This window comes from Falco naumanni, chromosome 5 (genome assembly GCF_017639655.2).
Source record: "Falco naumanni isolate bFalNau1 chromosome 5, bFalNau1.pat, whole genome shotgun sequence".
NCBI lineage: Eukaryota > Metazoa > Chordata > Aves > Falconiformes > Falconidae > Falco > Falco naumanni.
Genome location: NC_054058.1, coordinates 57,824,848 through 57,842,210, shown reverse-complemented (window position 1 = coordinate 57,842,210; position 17,363 = coordinate 57,824,848). Strand labels below are relative to the sequence as shown.

General features: G+C 40.4%; 1 protein-coding gene across 1 annotated transcript; it reads left to right on the top strand.

Annotated features, from left to right (window-relative positions):
- The first annotated feature begins 650 nt into the window (after nt 1-650).
- TSPAN8 (tetraspanin 8) lies at nt 651-16,292 on the top strand. Its single transcript, XM_040595630.1, has 8 exons — nt 651-857; nt 5,633-5,695; nt 8,383-8,511; nt 9,153-9,227; nt 9,313-9,420; nt 11,098-11,244; nt 13,330-13,413; nt 16,001-16,292. The coding sequence occupies exons 1-8, from the start codon at nt 798-800 to the stop codon at nt 16,052-16,054; spliced, it is 720 nt and encodes a 239-aa protein (XP_040451564.1). The 5' UTR covers nt 651-797; the 3' UTR covers nt 16,055-16,292.
- The last annotated feature ends 1,071 nt before the right edge of the window (nt 16,293-17,363 follow it).

Genomic DNA, 17,363 nt, shown 5'->3' with positions numbered 1-17,363 from the left:
AACAAGACATAAAACAAAACTAATGAAACAGGTTTATTGCCTTTCTTCTGGGACAAATCTAGCTCCTGTTGCTGAGATATATCCTGCATCTGAAGCCAGCACTGTGATTGCTGTGCTGGTGTTCACAACACTTTTGGAAATCTGCACAGTAGGGCATTTTGTGCACCACAGTGCTCAGATTCCTGGGGTCCTGATTTGGTGATGGAGACAGAAAGTATCTGAGGTAGACACTGAGAGGGAGAAAATGGCAGCAGATTGCTTGCCCCTCCTCTGCTGGGATAACACAGACCCATCCCTTAATGCCAGTTGGATGTCTGGAGTAGGAGGGTGAACACGATCAACGTGTTGGACACAAAAGAGTAAACCCTGTAACTTGAAAGCATTAAGAAATGGATTCATTTCCACCTCTTAAAAGTAGGTCTGTGAAGTGGTTTTATGCTCACTTCCTCTTTCTCTTCAAATGACAGATTTTGCTGCATTATCTATTTACTTTTGAGGTGTAGGAGAAGACTAACAGAACCATAGGAGAGTACAGAGATGCAGTAACAGTTTGGAGACTCAGTGATAACACCTGGTAGTGCTTCCCCAATGCTCTGGTTAATATTTACCTGTGGTATAGGAACTATTTAAATAATTGTCGATGCCTTGGTCACAATTTTTGCTTTCAGTAGCAGAGCACGTTGTATCTGGCATGGTTTGAGAAGTTTTCTGAAGACACAGGGACAACTTTTACATCGAGGTCAAACTTTTAGAAAGGCTTCTTCTGTAGTGCTTGCTTTTATCTCAGCTTGTTGAAAATGGCGGGTGTAAGTGGCTGCATGAAGTACTCCATGTTCATCTTCAACTTCCTATTTTGGGTAAGTTGGTGTTTAAATTGTTATTAGTGATGCGTGAAATGTGTTCAACATTATCTGAATGCTGTAGCTGCTGTTGTTGAAGGAACTGTAAAGAAAATAGAACGTAAGTGGAACCAGAGTACGATTCTAAATCAATGAGGGGAGAATATGCCTAACTTTTGCCATTCCCTTTGTCTTTTTCCTTCAAAATAGCTTTCCCTCTCCACATTCAAAAGTAGACCAGCCATGTGCCTGTCTCCCTACCCATATTGTGCCACTCATATCAAGGGACATAACTCATTTCAGCCAGAAGATAACAGATTCTTCACTTACGATGCATTGTTCTCTTGCTTTTATTGTGTGCTGCTTGCATCCAAATGACATAGTCCTGAAAATGTAGTTGCAACAGAAGATACGGAAAACTCACTTGCATTTTTAACCTCCTAATTGATAAATGGTTTTCATATCCTTCTTTGTGGTTCTTTGCTTTATGTTCAGTGTCATGATTAGTTTCTGATGGTGGACAGTAAACATTTGTAAAATGGTATGGGCTGACAGCACTGCCCATAGCTGTGTCAAGGCAGATACAGCACAGGGCAGCAGGCAGGTTTCTAGGTGTTGTTTGAACCATATTTGTCTATTTATCATATCTTAGCTGGTTTGTAAGAATTTCAGGTCCTGGAAGGTCTGGAAAGGTTTGAGTTAAAGAACATTTCTCTCATGGTTCAAACCCATTGTCAGCTTTCCTGACAGAAATGTGTCAGGTTCACCAGAGGTTCACTGAAACCAGACGCGGAACTGCTAGCCGCATTATGGGCTTTGCCTCAAGGGATTTTTTTCAAGTGAAAAGGTAACACCATTCAAAAGGGACCACAGACAGTGGCCTTGGAAAATTTGTGGCTAGCCAAAATGAGAAGAATTAGCAAATTTCTTTGAATTTCTTTGTGAACCTCACAAAGAAATTCCTAACAGGCCAGTGATGGTTTGGACTGCCTTCCCCTTCTTCTTCCTCCACCTCCATCAAGGCAGACCGAAGATATTTGACATCTGGGTTGAAGTTTTTGTGCAACGATGCTTAAAAGAGTCCATAAGTTTCTGACTTGGAATTACTGCCCCTCAGGAAGTTTTTCCTGTTCACATTCATCTGTATATACTGTAAGCTAAAACACAGGCAAACATCTCAGACTAGCATTAGAAAAGCTCCAAACTGCTTCTGGAACGAACATGTGAATAATGCCCCATATCAAAGCCTCCAGTGGCACCATGGGTTTCCTAGGAAAAAAACTCAGGATGCAATCCTGGGGGAGTCTTAAAAGCTCAGGAAACAAACAGGCATGGAACAAACTTCCCAAACATATCTTTATGCCAACAGTAGGAAAATGCATACTCTATTCTGGGGAAGAAAATGCTGAGAGCATTTGCTGTGCATGTGACAGCCTGGATGGGATAGAGGGGGACAGGAATGCAGCTACAGTTACTTATTTTGAAGGAAAGGGTTTAGCACTACCAAGACAGGGAAGAACAGACGTGGTGCAAACAGGAATATGGGCCGATGGAGTACAATGAAGCTGAATTCTTTGATTCACATTCCTCTCTAATTCCTGGAAATCATTAAATTGCTGTAGTAAAGTACAGGCAACAGTGATGTCTTTTCAGCCACTGATCCCACAGCTGCTTTCCCTGGTGCACGTGGCAGCTGGCAAGTAGAAAATTAAACCGATAGTGGGAAATGAAGGTGACTTTAACCTTAACTAGGTAAGGGCAATGGTTGTATATTTACCTGACATCCTTTCATTTTAAGCCCTTTGCAGTCTCTCTGGGAGTTTCCCCTCTTAGGGGGCTCAGGAATGGGCTTTCCAGCCTTCTGATGACTTTTTCTAAGCAGCTCTTACAACATAGCTGTTGTATATAGTCTAAGCCAGCTCTGCAGAGTGGCTTTGTCTTCACTATGTGATTTGTGCCCCCTGGGAATCCACAGACCCATAGTGTGTCCATAGAGTTTTGCATTCTTCCAGTTTGGTGAAAGCAAGCTAAGTGTGGGCTTTTGAAGACCTATACTTTGGAGCTGGGTGCTTATATGGACCTTTTTATAGCCCTTGAATTAATCCTTAAATCAGTTTTGTGCATTAAACCTGATATGTAGGTCAGATTTTTCCTCTTTCCCTTCTTCAGAGTTTGCAGGACACCCAGTCTCACCTGCTGCCCTCATTTTGTCAGCTTCTGCTACATCTTGCAAAACTGTAGAATTACCACCTTTTTTTGCACTAAATATTGGTGTTGATCCTAGTTTGAGGTGACCTGATTAGTCACAGAGCGATCTTTCATCAGTTGTTGATACCAGAGTTGCAGTCCCATCTACAACCGAAGTGGCTCTTCCCCATACCTGACATCTGAACATCTCAGTCCCTGAAAGCAGCAACAGAAGCATAGATGGTATGCTGAGCCATCAACTGCATTCCCCGTAGGACCTTCCTAGCACTGTTAATTTCAAGTATCTCAAGGAAGTATTTCATTCAAATGTTTTCCTTAACAGGAGCAACTTTGTAGAGAGCTCCTTCTGATACCTGTTAACCGGTTGCTTAGAAAGTGTGTGCCAGTGGAGGGAATTCCCCATAGGTTTGGTATTCCTGTGTCTGAGAAATGTAGTCTTGATATACTGCAGGTGACAGCAGGCTCATCTGAGGTGATATTAATTTAACTAGGATGTATTTCTTCATCACACCAAGACTGAAGAGCTCAAGAACAGAAGCACCGATTGAATTTGAGGGACAACAGTCTCATTCCTGGTCAGCTTGTGAGACTGTGATGAGGTCACTAATGCTTGGTCAAGGATTGAGGCAAAAGTACAATAGCCGTCTGCTTTTGGGAAAATGGGTGAGGATCTTTTCAAAGCAGCTCTTTCTATTCCATTGGAAAATACTGGCTCATTAAAAATGAAACTTCCTGAAATTAAAGTTTCTTTAGTCAAAACTTTAAGAAAATTTAATAATTAGCATGGAGTATTCCAGGAAACTTGAAATGTTCAGCTCGGACTCTTTGGGAACGGACCTTTGTGATTTGTTACTTGAAAACTTTTCTTGATGTGTTCTTGTACACTTCATATATTATGAAAATAAACAGAAACAAAACATTAAGATTTTAATGACATGGCTCTTTTCTTATCAGCCTAGACCAACTCTATTTTTACCATAAAAATATATACACCTTACTAAAAACTTTAATTTATAAATGATGTTTCTTTTTTGAATGGAGGAAATACTGTAGCATTCCCGTCTGATTGGTAAGTTCCTGTAGATTCAGCTATACTTGCCTCTACTACCATGCTGTATTTTTATGGGAGGTCCTATGTAACAAATAAGGCAGTGAGCCAAACTCTGTATTTGTAGCAATAGCTGCTTCAGTGGAAATTTTCACATTAGTGAGCCCATGTTGTCTGGTGTGTAGCCACATGGCTCACATAGTGCTGCTGAATGATACCCAAATAGAGTCATATGATACCATCAGTTTCTAGGCAGATTCAGTGGGATTCAGAAGGTTTCAGTGGAGAGTTCTAGTTAAATTTGATAACATGATATAGCTGTCATCGATTGTACAGCTTTCCTTTTCATGTTTAAAATGTACTTATAGGAGCTTTACTTAAAGCAGGAAAATGTGTGGTACTCATGTCTGAGTGCTGGCTCTGTTCCATATTAAATAATCTGCTAAAGTCGTTATGGTCTTTGATGCTAAATATTATATGAAACCTTTTGCGGGGGAAGTATTTTTTAAGAAAAATTATCTAAAACATATAAAAATAGCTCTTTTAATTTTAAAAGTTTAGGTACAATCCTAGTCTTCATGGGAAGCTTATAACAACATTTCAGTACCATTTATGACTTGGGTGTTAATGACATACAAGAAGATAATTCCAAATCTGACTAGTCTCTGGTCCCCAGTGATGTCTCTTTCCTACCAGTCATCTCAATAGGCACAATCCTTACACCTGACTAGCCTCTTAATTACCTGTCTCCAGCACTTAATAAAGAGAAAATCTGTGTAATTATCATCACAGACAAGGTTAGGAATAGAGTGACTGGTGCATAGTGGAATGATACCTCGATGATCAATGAAACAGGAGCACAACTAGTGATTAGGGAACATGTTTGGACCTGGAATTCATCTACCCTGACTTCAGCATCTTAAAGCAAGTCGTCCCAGTCTAACTTGCACACATACATGACCGAGTATGGTTGTTTTCTGTAAAAATGTAATGGAAGTAATAACTATAGTAATTTTATAGGAGGAATATTCTAAGGAGTAGAGATCACCAAATATTGTTGCAATAGAAACAGTAGACTTTATTTAGAACTTTTCCTGATAATAAGACTTAGAGAATAAGTCTGAATAATTCTAGAAACAATATTTATGCAAACATCCCTTATCAAATCTCATGTGTTTCCATTATACAAGAAACAATGTTCTTAACAGCCATGTTATATACATACAATAGCAATTTATATTCCTCTCTCATTTGACAGAATTTCTGTGTGCATCCCAACCACATGTATAAATCATCAAGGTTATACAGAGTCCTCTGAGGTAGAAACATCAGGGATTTGGTGCATAACTGAAGATTTAACTACTTTTATGAAGTTTCCTGGATATGAATCAATATTCTATTCTCCAGCAATTCACGTTTCTTTCACTTTGCCAGCCAAATGATTTCAGAATTTTGGCCAGCATCTGGTACAAATTGGATGCTGAACATTCATCTAAAAATGCTAATCTTTCTAAATACTCTCTATTTTCTCCTGCAGGTGTGTGGTTTGGTTATTTTGGGAGTTTCTGTATGGATACGTGTTAGCAAAGATGCTCAGCAGGTAAATGTAGCATTCATATGAGAACCATGTAAAATGTGGAAGCTACTATATATACTTTCATTTCTCATTCTCATTTCCCCAAATTTGTTATGTTTTTGTTGAGGTGGTTTGTGTGGGTAAAGATCAATGCATATTAAACAAGATGGTGCAGGTAGTCAGATAAAGTGATTGACGTAAGCACAGACATGTGACTACAAGAAATATCTTCTAGTGTTATTAATGTAGGTTCTTGCAGATGCACACAGATTTCTGTTGGAAAACATGTCTCTCTCTCTCTCCTCTAATGAAAAATAATGATGGGTTTTTTATTGATTTCAGTGTTACAGAGAATAATGAGGAGCCATGCAACTTAGACTTTTTAATGTATTTCCCTATTAGAATACTATAGTCATATATATCTATATATCTATATCTAGGGTTACTTCCATATATTTCTAGGGAATATTTTTACCTTTCTCAGTATCTTCAATAGCACAATTCTTATTTCCCCAGTAACTTTGAAAGGGAACAAGGATTTTTCTCTTCTATTTTGAGTGGCTCCTTAAAAACACCTTATCTTTTTCCCCTCAAATTTATACAGAAAGACCCAAAAATCTTTTTTTTTTTTTCAGATTAAAATATCCTAACAATCCTCCTGGAGGGGAAAAGGGGAAAGTCCCCAAGTTCTGCTCCTGGATTTTATCTGGATTATTAGATAACTTCAGAATTTATGACTTTCCTTTCCTGCAAAGCTAGGGAAAATACAATTTCAAGGACCCCTTGATCTTGCAGCCGTGCAGCAGAGGCTGGTCCTGTTGGTGCAAAGGCCCTTTGGCCCTGTGGGCCTTTTGCCAAGCATGCTCCCAGTGGCACTGGCCTCTGACTTGCAGCATGTTTTCCACCACCACTGAGTGAAGATGATTTCACAGCTCATAAATGCTCCCCTGAAAGGCACTGTGCCATCTTTGTCTATTGGTGCTTTGTTGTACCAACAGGAAGAACAGTAAACTCCAAGGTTTAAACAGTATATTTCTTGTGAATTTGGGCCATAGAAACCTAAATGAATGTGAAAATTTAATTTGCACATTTCTATTTCCAAAAAGGCTTTCTGGCCATGGAAATTAAAAAATGGCCAGGTGTGGCATGGAAACATTTTTCTTCAGCTTTCAGATTAAGCCTGTAGTATAGATTAAGTTGCAAATCTTCAGATCACTCTGCTGCTGCTTTACCGCAGTTCGTTAGTTAAGAACAATAATTTTTAGGTCAGTATTCTCCCATCGGGAAATAAAACAATGGTGGAGATAAGAGAATAGCTTTATATATTTCCTGCCATTTGGCTGATGATGCTGTTGCCCTTAGCCAGTTCCAGATGCCCTATGTCTGGCAGAGGAAGGATGCAACAGAATTCAGTTCACGATGACATTGTGTCACAGGGTAAATTAGGTCATGGTGGAGAGCTCTGCCATTCTCCGCTGTGGAAGAGGAAGAACTACAACTTTCACTCCTCAATCAACATTTTACAAGAAGCTAAAATTGCCATACTTGCTGGTTGACCATCTCTAGTATGATGGCTCAGATGGTACAAAGAAGTTTGGAAAACCATAACCACTATTATACTTTCTTATTTTTGGGGAGATTTCCTATTCAGAAAAGCATACTTCAGTGTGTTCCAAACTGGTTTTCTTACGTGACACTTAGTACTCCCCAAAACCTGTGAATTAAGAGTAGAGACCAAAACTGAAAGTTTTTTCTCACATTTTTGCCTCTAGACAGGCAAAGTTCCCATTCAAATCCAATGTATGTTTTGCTTGAGTAATAATTGAACAGACCATAAGGATTTGGCTGTAGATGAATAGAGCTTTCTAAGAATAAATAACAGGAGGTTCAGTCCAGCTTGGAAGGGGAAAGAACAACACATTCTTCAAATTATACTTGTCTATATACCTTTGCAATTTCCATCAGAAGATAAATGTGACAACTTCCAGACATTTTTGCTAATCTTGGCACCAGCCACACTGGAAAATATTCTTTGAACATTTTTCCCTATTTTGGCCTTTGGCCTTAGGCAGTCCTATGGGAGCTGAATAATTTGATATTTAATAATATTGAGGTATATGAATTGTTTTGTTGAATGTCCCACACATCAAAATACAGTCCTCATCTATGAGGGTATTATTAGAGATCATGCCTAAAAAAAAAAAAAAAAAAGAACAAAAAAGCTGCTTTGGAAAATACATCTATTTCTCTAGTATATCCAGCATCACTCTGAGAAGTGTTCTCTCAGGAACTGCCACAGAGTATGTTTCTGGCCTTCTAATGACAAACAGAGGTTTTGTTTCTTTAACATTTGGTTAATGTAGGGGAGATTTCAAGACAATCAATTTTGCTACTTCCAGTAAAAAGCAAAGATTCATCGACTGAAAACTAAATGAAAGCCACTTTAAAGATGAAATCTTTATTTACTCTGCAAAGTTGACTTTAATCTTCTGCAGAACCAAAGACTGTGAAAATCCAAGTTCTACAGAGCTCCCCAACAAAACATTTAAGAAAGGAGCATTAGAGACTTGCCTATTTATGGATCAGAATTTCTCCGTGGTTGATAATCAATATATTTATCAGTTATAAAGAAATTATCTTGTTTTGAGTAATACAGAAGTTTTTAGGAGGAGCTTCTTATAGCTGAAAGATTTTTTTCCCTCTCTTTTCAGGAGCTGGATATAGACGCCAGCCTGTTTGCAGGGGTTGATCTGCTGATAGCTGTGGGCTCCATCATTACGGTCCTTGGTTTTCTGGGGTGCTGCGGTGCCATAAAGGAGAGCCGGTGCATGCTGCTGTTGGTAGGAAAGAAAAACATTTGGCTACCTTTAACAGGCCACAGTTACATTTGATGGATAAAGTCCTTGCAAGTGGTATCAAATGAAGATGGGGACCTTTTCGATTAATCAAACGCTTGATTATGATCATGTGTTCTCATTACTTACCTTGTGCTTGAGCCGCTTCTGAATTCTAGTGCAGAAAAACTGATGGGTGGTCTCATCAAGATGACAGGATCCAGAGAGCTTCAAGCATGTCACTAGTTTTTTGGGCATCCAGGCATCACTGAAGTTCCCTTCACCAGTTCTCCCCCACTACCCATCCCATTTAATTTTGTAAATTTCCAGTTGCTCCCTTTGCTGGTCTTCCTAGAACGTACGTACTGCCTATACTCCTGCCCAACACCTCTCACCTATGCACTGCCCATCATGCCACTACTCTGGTGTGCACCTTGTTTTGATCACCAGCTGAACACACTCTGTCTTGAGCACACCCTTTTCTCATCGTCAAAGACAAAATTAACTGGAGCAGCTCTGACTGGAACTTCAGTTCATTCTACCTACACGGTTATTCAAGCACATGAAAGTTTAGCATTCACTAGAAGAAATTGTCTCATCTTGGCAAAAAGTGCTATGGTTTTCTCCCCCTTTTGTTTTCTTTCTAGTTTTTTATTGGACTGCTTCTGATCCTGATCCTTCAGATCACAGGAGGTGTTTTAGGAGCAGTGTACAGATCTCAGGTAGGGTATTATTCTGCATTGTCATTGATGTCTTCCCAGAGTTTTGTTTCTACCCTGAAAACTAATAAAATATTTGAACTTGCAGATTGAAACATCCCTTAACAAGACTCTCCTTGAGAAGGTGAATGAATTGCAAAGCTCTACAGGAGAAGATAAAGTGTTTCAAGAGAAGTTCCAGAAGTTTGAGAAAATGGTAATTAAAATCTAACAGAGGGCAGGGGTTGTTGCTATCTGTTCTACCTCTAGCATTTGGCTGTGCTTAATTTTATGGCTATTCCACCATATATTTGAATTTTATTCCCTGGGGATGGGGAAGAGTCTGACTTAAATGCAAGTTAAAACACTACACAGGGGGCTTCTCTCTTGATACAGCATGGACTTTCTGTGCTGATTTCTTTGTGCAATAGTGTTTATAAGTCCAATGGAGCAAAGACACACAACATGCAAGTGAGACTGACAGCTAAGCTGTTTCATGGGAGGGCTGCCTGCTTCTTTGTTACAGCTTTCCATTCTGAAGGGATATTGTTCCTTCATTGCACCCCAGCTAAGAGCTATCCAGTACTTTTAAGGCAAGATTACATCAAGGATAAGGAAAACTTCAGGAGCATATTTCATTTGGAATATCCTATTGCTACGCAGTCTTTAAATGCCACACTTTATTGTGTAAAAAGGAGGAAGAAAATACGTTGAAAGGGAAGTTTGTTTTCACTGTGCTTATACTTATCCTGGCTTCCTCCACCTGCAGGACCCCAAAAGATGGACACTTAGTGCCAGATTGCTCCTGGGTATCACATAGAGAATACCCTTGAATCTCACTATATCATTGATGGTGCAGACCCTTGCCCCTCCCACTAGTACCTGTATCTATACGCTGGCATAGTTCTTGCTGTTATTTTTTGCTTTAGTCCCTAATAGGTGATGGCTTTGAATGGGTAGGCTTGAACAATTCCTATTTTTTTAAAGGCTGCTGCTATGAAAGAAAAGGAAGCAAGAAACAATATTTGGGTGGCTTATATTACTTCCACTTCCACTTCCCCATTCTACCTCCAGCTTTGTCCTCTGCTTCTGAGCCAGTTTATTTCTTCTGATAGAATAAACAGTCCCCTGGAGATATGATTGAAGGGTGAGCAAAATGAAAAATCCCATAATTACTGTATTAATTTTTAAATAGACCAGGATTGTTTTATGATGTCCCACGGCTTTTGCTTTTATACAAAATTATGTGAACATTTCCAGCTGGTTTTTGAAAGGGGGAAAACCTCAAGCCCAAGTCTGCACCTCTGAGGTTTAGTGGCTTGAATAAAGTGGAACATGAAGTGAAACTGCACCTGGTTTAGGTTTCACAAACCCCAAATGGAGCCCTGGCCTCCTCAGTCCATTTCTAATTTAAAGGGCTAACCGTCATTCAAAGTGGTTATTTTTCTAGATTTCAGAGTTTTATGTGCCTGAATTTTACATTTTCAGCCTGGCTTTTCAGGATGTGAGATGTGGATATTACTCAGCTGTTACTTACCTTCTGCAAATATAACCTGCAGAAAGAAGACTTGATTCTCAAAAAATACTATGCCCGGTGTTGCTCCATGTTCTACTTCCATTGACAATTACTAGCTTTATAGTATGTTAATGTTTTCTCAGCAGTGTATGCTGAAAATCTTGTCTTTTTTTCTCTTTTTTTTTTAAACTTGTGCACTTATATTTTTATAAATGGTGTGGAAATGTAAAGGGCGTTTGAGACATACTGATTTGGGACATGGGAAAAGATAAAAGGAAATTTCTCCTTCGTTGTTACTCTCCGCTCCTTTGCCTACTCTCCTTGAACTGCAAATCACCACCTTTTTTCCTCATCTCCCCATTTCCTCCTTTCTTGCAGAACCATTGCTGCGGTTTGCTGAATGGACCTGCAGACTGGGGAAACAATTTTCAGGTTCTTGGTGGCAATAAAATCTGTGAATGTGAACTAGAGGACAGAGAATCAGACCTCTGCATCTACTTTAAAGGCAAATACATTTTTAAAAAGGTGAGAAAAATACAATATTCCACTCTTCTTTCCAACAAAAGGTTTTAACCCAAGGTTGTCTTTGGTGACTGGCATAGTCAGCAGTTCTGTACCTTTCTAAAAAGGCAAAGTTTTGCCTTCTCTTTATTAGTGAGAATTGCCCCTGTGCCATCTGTTATGCAAGTCCTGTGCGTACATGAAATAATAAACTGCTGGTTCCTCTCCCTGGGATGTCTCTATTTCAGCTGTGCAGTGCAGTCCCCTTAAAACCTCAGCAGTCAGCATGGTTACTATGGGTGAAAACTATTATGGCTTTGGGGTCAGGGTATGCTTTTGGGTCAGAATAGCATGTCAGCTACCCTTTGACTCTCCTTCCTCCCTCAGAAGGTTATGTTCCCACCCAGGCTCATTCTGGTGGTAGACATGTTGATTCAGAGGCTTTCAAACGGCTAAGGGATGTTGAAAAATGAACACATTAAATGCAAGACCTTTGGGGTTTTACAGTCCTTTAATAAAAAAAACACACACTCATTTTGCAGGATCTGCTGGAAGAAAACCTTACATGTAGTAGGCTTCATGGCAGCATACTCAATGTGTAATTTCCTACAACTACGGCTTTTTGAAAAGCTTGTGGCAGTTAATATAATAATAAGGTAAAAATGTCTGGTGACAGACAACAAGCAAGCATACTCAAAAATTGGTAGGTGGGCAGCAGAGATCTAATTTCAAAATTTATCTGTCTCCTTACGTGGAAATTTGGACTCCATGCATACAAAGAAAAATATGAAAAAAAGTGGAAAACTTTCAGACAATAACTGCATTTTTAGAATGGTAGTAGTACAAAGTTTGCCAATCTGCACCTAGCACAAAGCAGATTTTAGCAAATGTCCATTCTGGTCGTATACTTTTCTAAGTACAAAGCTCCTTAGCCACGTCCTGCCTGAACACTTAATTTCCCCCCTGTGTAGTCCCACAGAAGCAAATACCATTTTAAAGCAAGGGAACAGTCTGGTTAAGTAAAGGATGCCAGAACCCAATCTGGAAATAAGATGTATTCAAAGAGTCTGTTTTGGCCACATTTTAATGTCTTTTTGGCCTCAGGCAAACCCTCAAAGGACAAATGAGAAGCCATCAGCAAAATTACTGCAGGTGCAAGATGTCGCTCACATGAGCACACAGATTTCATGGTGATGTTAGACATTAGTACAGACATACAACTCTTGTGATCCAGGACAAAGGATTTGAAATTCATTGCAGTTCTGAGTCACCTTAAATGACAGGATTTTTAGAAGGACTAGAAAGAGAAGACCCATGTGTTTATTGTGAGGGAGGAAATATGGTGAAAGAATATAACTAGATTTGGGGGGAAGGCAGTTGTAGTGTTGGAACACTACTGTAATTTTGATGGATTTAAGCCATACTTGGCTTTCCCTACAGTTTGCAGGAGTATCGTCAATGCCTGGAGAAGATGTAGTCATTATAACAACAGATGTATGTGTTTAGCAAAAATGAGAGTAGCTCTGCATAGAGCTTCAGATGTGATCACTCTCCTCCTCCTCAGGCCCAGCCCAAGACCACTAAACATTGGTCACAAATAATTTTTAAGCTGGGTTGTGTATCCAAATACTGTTAGTTGAGCCCAATTCTAATAATAAACTTTGAAGTTTCAAATCCAAAGATCAGATTAGTGGAAAACTGAAGTTCTCATTCAGATCTGGTCATTGATGTATTGGCTCTTTCCTAGCAGCGAATGGTTATCAAGTGAAAGTAAGAATAAATGCTTCTTTCCTTGTCAGCTGAAGATCATGCAAATGTTAGGCCTTACAACTGTATGTCTTCATTTGGAATTGTACTCTTTTGTCATTGGCTACTAAATTTGTCTTCGTATTTGGGAAGGCAAAGACTAGATATCTTTCTCAGAGCACAAGGGCCACGTAGCTGTGTTCTTTGTGTTTGTTAGCAACAAGCCAGGGTAAATTCAAATAGCCTTTCTTTAACAGAGAGAGAGAGAGAGAGCATGAGAGGAATTATTTTAGAAGATGCATTCCTAATAACCTTAGGATAATATTGCTTACCTATAATTAATCATTTTGTCTTATTTTTCAGACTTGTGGAGATGTGATTATTGAATTCCTTGAAGACCATCTGCTCATAATTACGGGGATTGCCTTTGGACTGGCTGTTATTGAGGTACCAGTATACAACATTAAAATATTTAGTAGCTGACAAGCAATATGTTCTACTTAGAAATACACTGGGAATGGGATTAAAACACCTGGCATGCTCAATTAATAGACAGGGGAAAACCACCTCTCACCTTAGTTATAATTTTACTGTTATTTCATATAAATGGTATACAGCTGGCAAAGCCGCAATCTTCAGGTGGGATCAGACCACCCTGCTGCCTGTATAAGTGTATCACATGGGACTTTTTCTGCAAAGATTTGACAGTCCTGGAGCCAGGCTGTGCCTTCACAGCAAGCCCTGTGGACAGAGGGGTGTGTGGATACCCAGCCCCAGGCAGACACAAGGCAGAATAGCTGGTCTTTTCCTCCTCTTTTCCTTCTCTGCTTGGGGAAAAAGTCATCTCATAAGAAAACTTCACCCCTAAACTGCATATTCTTGTGGTACAAATTATATACAAATAATTATGGTACAAAATTATTATTCTGTGGCATAATTTATCCATCAAGATGGTGCATGAATGTACCTGAGTGCACACTTGTGATGCTCCATATTTTTCTGTGTGTAGAAAAAACAGAGCATGTGAGCTCTTTATTTTAATTGCTTCATCATACACTGAAGAATAACACACAAAATTTTCTCTCAAGTGAGGAGGAAAACCAGTGAGGTTATCTAGTCAACTAGTTGACAAATGATAGGCTTCATTTAGGAGAAAAAGACAAAGAAACAGGGGATTTCATCATGCTGATTTCTTCGGTCATTTTCTTTCTTTTCACTATTCCTCTGTGGTTTCCCTCCTCCCCCACCCCCCGCCAATGGATGTTTGAGGGAAAAGCAGAAATGACGAAGATTGCTGTGCAAAGTTCAGTCTGTTATTCCAAGTAAAAACTTCTTAACATCATTGGCAGAGGATTGCTCCTCGTGGTAGAAGAGCGGGCAAGAGACCTAACTCAAAAATACATTTCCAGGAAAATAGTAGTAAAGTGGGGAAGAGTTAGGCAGCTGCAGCACTGGGAGAGGACAGGCCACTAACTTCTTACTTGGCACAGCCTTCTTCTTATTTAAGGTGCTGTATGTGGGGGTTCAGGTCTCTCATCTGACATTGGTGGGGAAATAGGTGAAATACACCAATATTAAAAGGCCTCTAAAAATGTAATAGAAATGTAAAATTGCATCTGTATCCTGAAGGTAAGTTATAAGTCACTTTGCTCTAGTTACTGCAGTTACACGAATTGTGGCCTTTAGTTCATTAGCCACCATTCTTCCCTGTTCTCCAGCTGGCCTTTTCTGTGGTGGCTACCTCTCCCAGTCATAAAAGGATTAGAAAGCAACATGAATACACAGTACGAGCCTCAGCTGGTACAAATTGTCAGCTGGCAACTTACACTTGATAAATATTTAGCCTTTCCAAAGATACTAAAATCAAATAATTGCATATCAAAAGCAAAGTGCTCAACCATCTCTGCCCTGGAAAACCTCGGATTAAATGAAGTGGACAAAGAAAAATGCTCTTCCACAGCATTCCCTCATGTGCCTGCTCCCCTACGCCACTTGTGGGCTGTTAATGGTTTCACCTTGCTGTATTATGGGAAAGTATACTGAGAAGAAGGGCCCAGTTTCACTTGGGCACAAGTGAAAATGTGAGCCTGGTATGTCAGGGAAGCCCTGTTGGCTTATTCCAGCTGTGAGTCCATCCCCTTGTCTTAGCTGTAGCCCTATGTCCTGTATGCTCTCCATTGTCTCTTCCTTAAATAAATGAATCATGCTGGTGTTCATGGCTTCCTAAGCATCAACTGGACAGTTTCCACTTTTGTGAAACACCTTCAGAGACTGGTGAATTTTAAATCCAGAAGGAAGCTTTCTGATCTTCTGATCTTGCCAGCTGTCTCTCACAGGCTGTGGAATTTCACCCAGTAATTCTCATTACAGAAGGTGACCCTACTGAATTTTATATTTCAAGCAACAGCTTCTTTAGAGGACTCAGTGTTTCTATCCCAAATCTATTAATGATTTGTTACATTACATAAGATTTGTTGCATGATCATTTGCTAATCAGTATGGTGGGGTACGTGTATAGATGTGTGCCTGCATACATATACACATGTATGCCTTTACACATACTTACACGTAAGAATGACAGCGGAAAAGAAGGGAGATTTCAAAGAGAAACAACCCTTAGAATACACAATGAAATCAGAAAGTTCCTCCAAATTTTTTAGAAAATAAAATATTGAATATTTGTCTGAATTTCTTGAAATTCTCAGTGTTTGCTGCTCCATTTCAGCTAACAATTGCATTTTAAACCTCCAGAGTTATAGGGTTCCCTGTCCACAGAGGCAATCCATCTTCTAAACAAATTGAAGTTTTCCATCATGTCTGCAGTCTTACCTGTGGTACATACTGATTTCATTAAAATGGCTATAATCTAGAGTCATGTTCTTTAAGAATTACAATGGAAAAAATCTTCTGTAAGCAGATTTAGCCTGCATGTAAATCCAAGACATTTGCAAACAAAATGTTCCCACTGTGTATCAGTTGTATCTTGGGATTTCCAGGACTGCCAAGTAATACCAGAAATGTCTTTGTTTTACAGATTCTTGGTTTGGGGTTTTCTATGAGCCTGTACTGCCAGATCCAGAGAAAATGAAACTATGGAAGTGTCAGAACGATGTCACCAGCAAAATCAAAACCTTTGTAGATAGAAGGGTATTTGGCTTGGCATATTCAGATAAATATATGTATGTCCTATGCAGCTGTTCTGATGAAAACGGCAGCCCTTGTGCACATGGACGCTTCACAATTTACAAAAGGACCTCCTTATACTTTGTAAGGTTTAATTATGTGAATGTGAATTTTTATTTGCAATAAACATCTTTCTTAGTGTTTCTGAGGAGTTTATTTCATCTGAAGACAGCATCTAAGTCATGTTGAGATCCCAAGTTCACCATGGGTGTTAACGCCACCCATAGCAAAGTCACCATCAACAGCTGTAAATGATCTTGCAGTGGCTGACTGGTATGGAGAAGCACATGCCCCCGGGCAGCTTTGCTTGCAGGGCAGGGTATTTTCATTACGAGTGTCACAGGTCAATTTGACACTTAATATGGTATATATGATCAAGGCTTTGTTACTTGTGAGAAGCACGGGGACTAACTCTCATCCAAATAGGAAAGCCGCATCTCCCTTCAGGGACATTTAAATGAATATTCTAGCAGCTGAGAGGGTCACTCTCAGGCCCAAATGATGCTTAGATTGCATGCGAGAGTTGTATTTAGTGGCACATGTTTTGCAAATAAGCATCGGTGTGAAATCCAAGCCCATGTGGAGGCAAGCCGTACACAGAAGTCATGTGGGTGAGACTTCACCCGGAGCAGGATGAGCAGCGGGCTTGCCAGCAGCGGCTGGACGACAGAGGGCACGGATGGCAACTCAGCAGCAGCAATACAAAGCATATCTGCCTTTGGATCGACCAGCGCTTGCAAGTTTTGGGGTCCTGAGGCACTGACAGCCCTGCCTGTCCCTGACCTGTCCCAACCCAGGTCCCTGGGGCTCTCCCCACCCTGCCTACAGCCTGGGACCCCATGTCAGCCCCCTGGGGCTGTCAGCCCCTGCCCCAGTGATACCGCAGCAGGGCCAGTCTCCAGCTCCCCACAGCCCTGCCCTGCTCGGCCATGGAGTCCCACAAAGCTGGGCCCACCCATGGGCTGGCCTCAGCCCATCCCCCGGGAGGTGCCCGATGCCAGGGGCTGGGTCTGCCCCAGTGCCCCCGTGGCTGCCCTGCCCATGGCTGGGGGGGTGCGAGGGTCCCCAGCTGCCAGGCCTGGCCCTGCCACCGCAGGGGAGCTCATGTGGTCATGGCCCCCAGGGAGCTGCTGGCCCAGGTGGCTCCCTGACAGAAAGTAGATAGCTTCAGGAGGCACATTTTTTAAGAGGCATTTAGATGTCTAACGATGCCC

Excerpts from the sequence above, each read along its gene's own strand:
- TSPAN8 (XM_040595630.1), top strand. The coding sequence starts at position 798 with ATGGCGGGTGTAAGTGGCTGCATGAAGTACTCCATGTTCATCTTCAAC. Across the intron at positions 858-5,632 it reads TCTTCAACTTCCTATTTTGG|GTGTGTGGTTTGGTTATTTT; the intron begins GTAAGTTGGTGT and ends TTTCTCCTGCAG. Across the intron at positions 9,421-11,097 it reads TCCAGAAGTTTGAGAAAATG|AACCATTGCTGCGGTTTGCT; the intron begins GTAATTAAAATC and ends CCTTTCTTGCAG.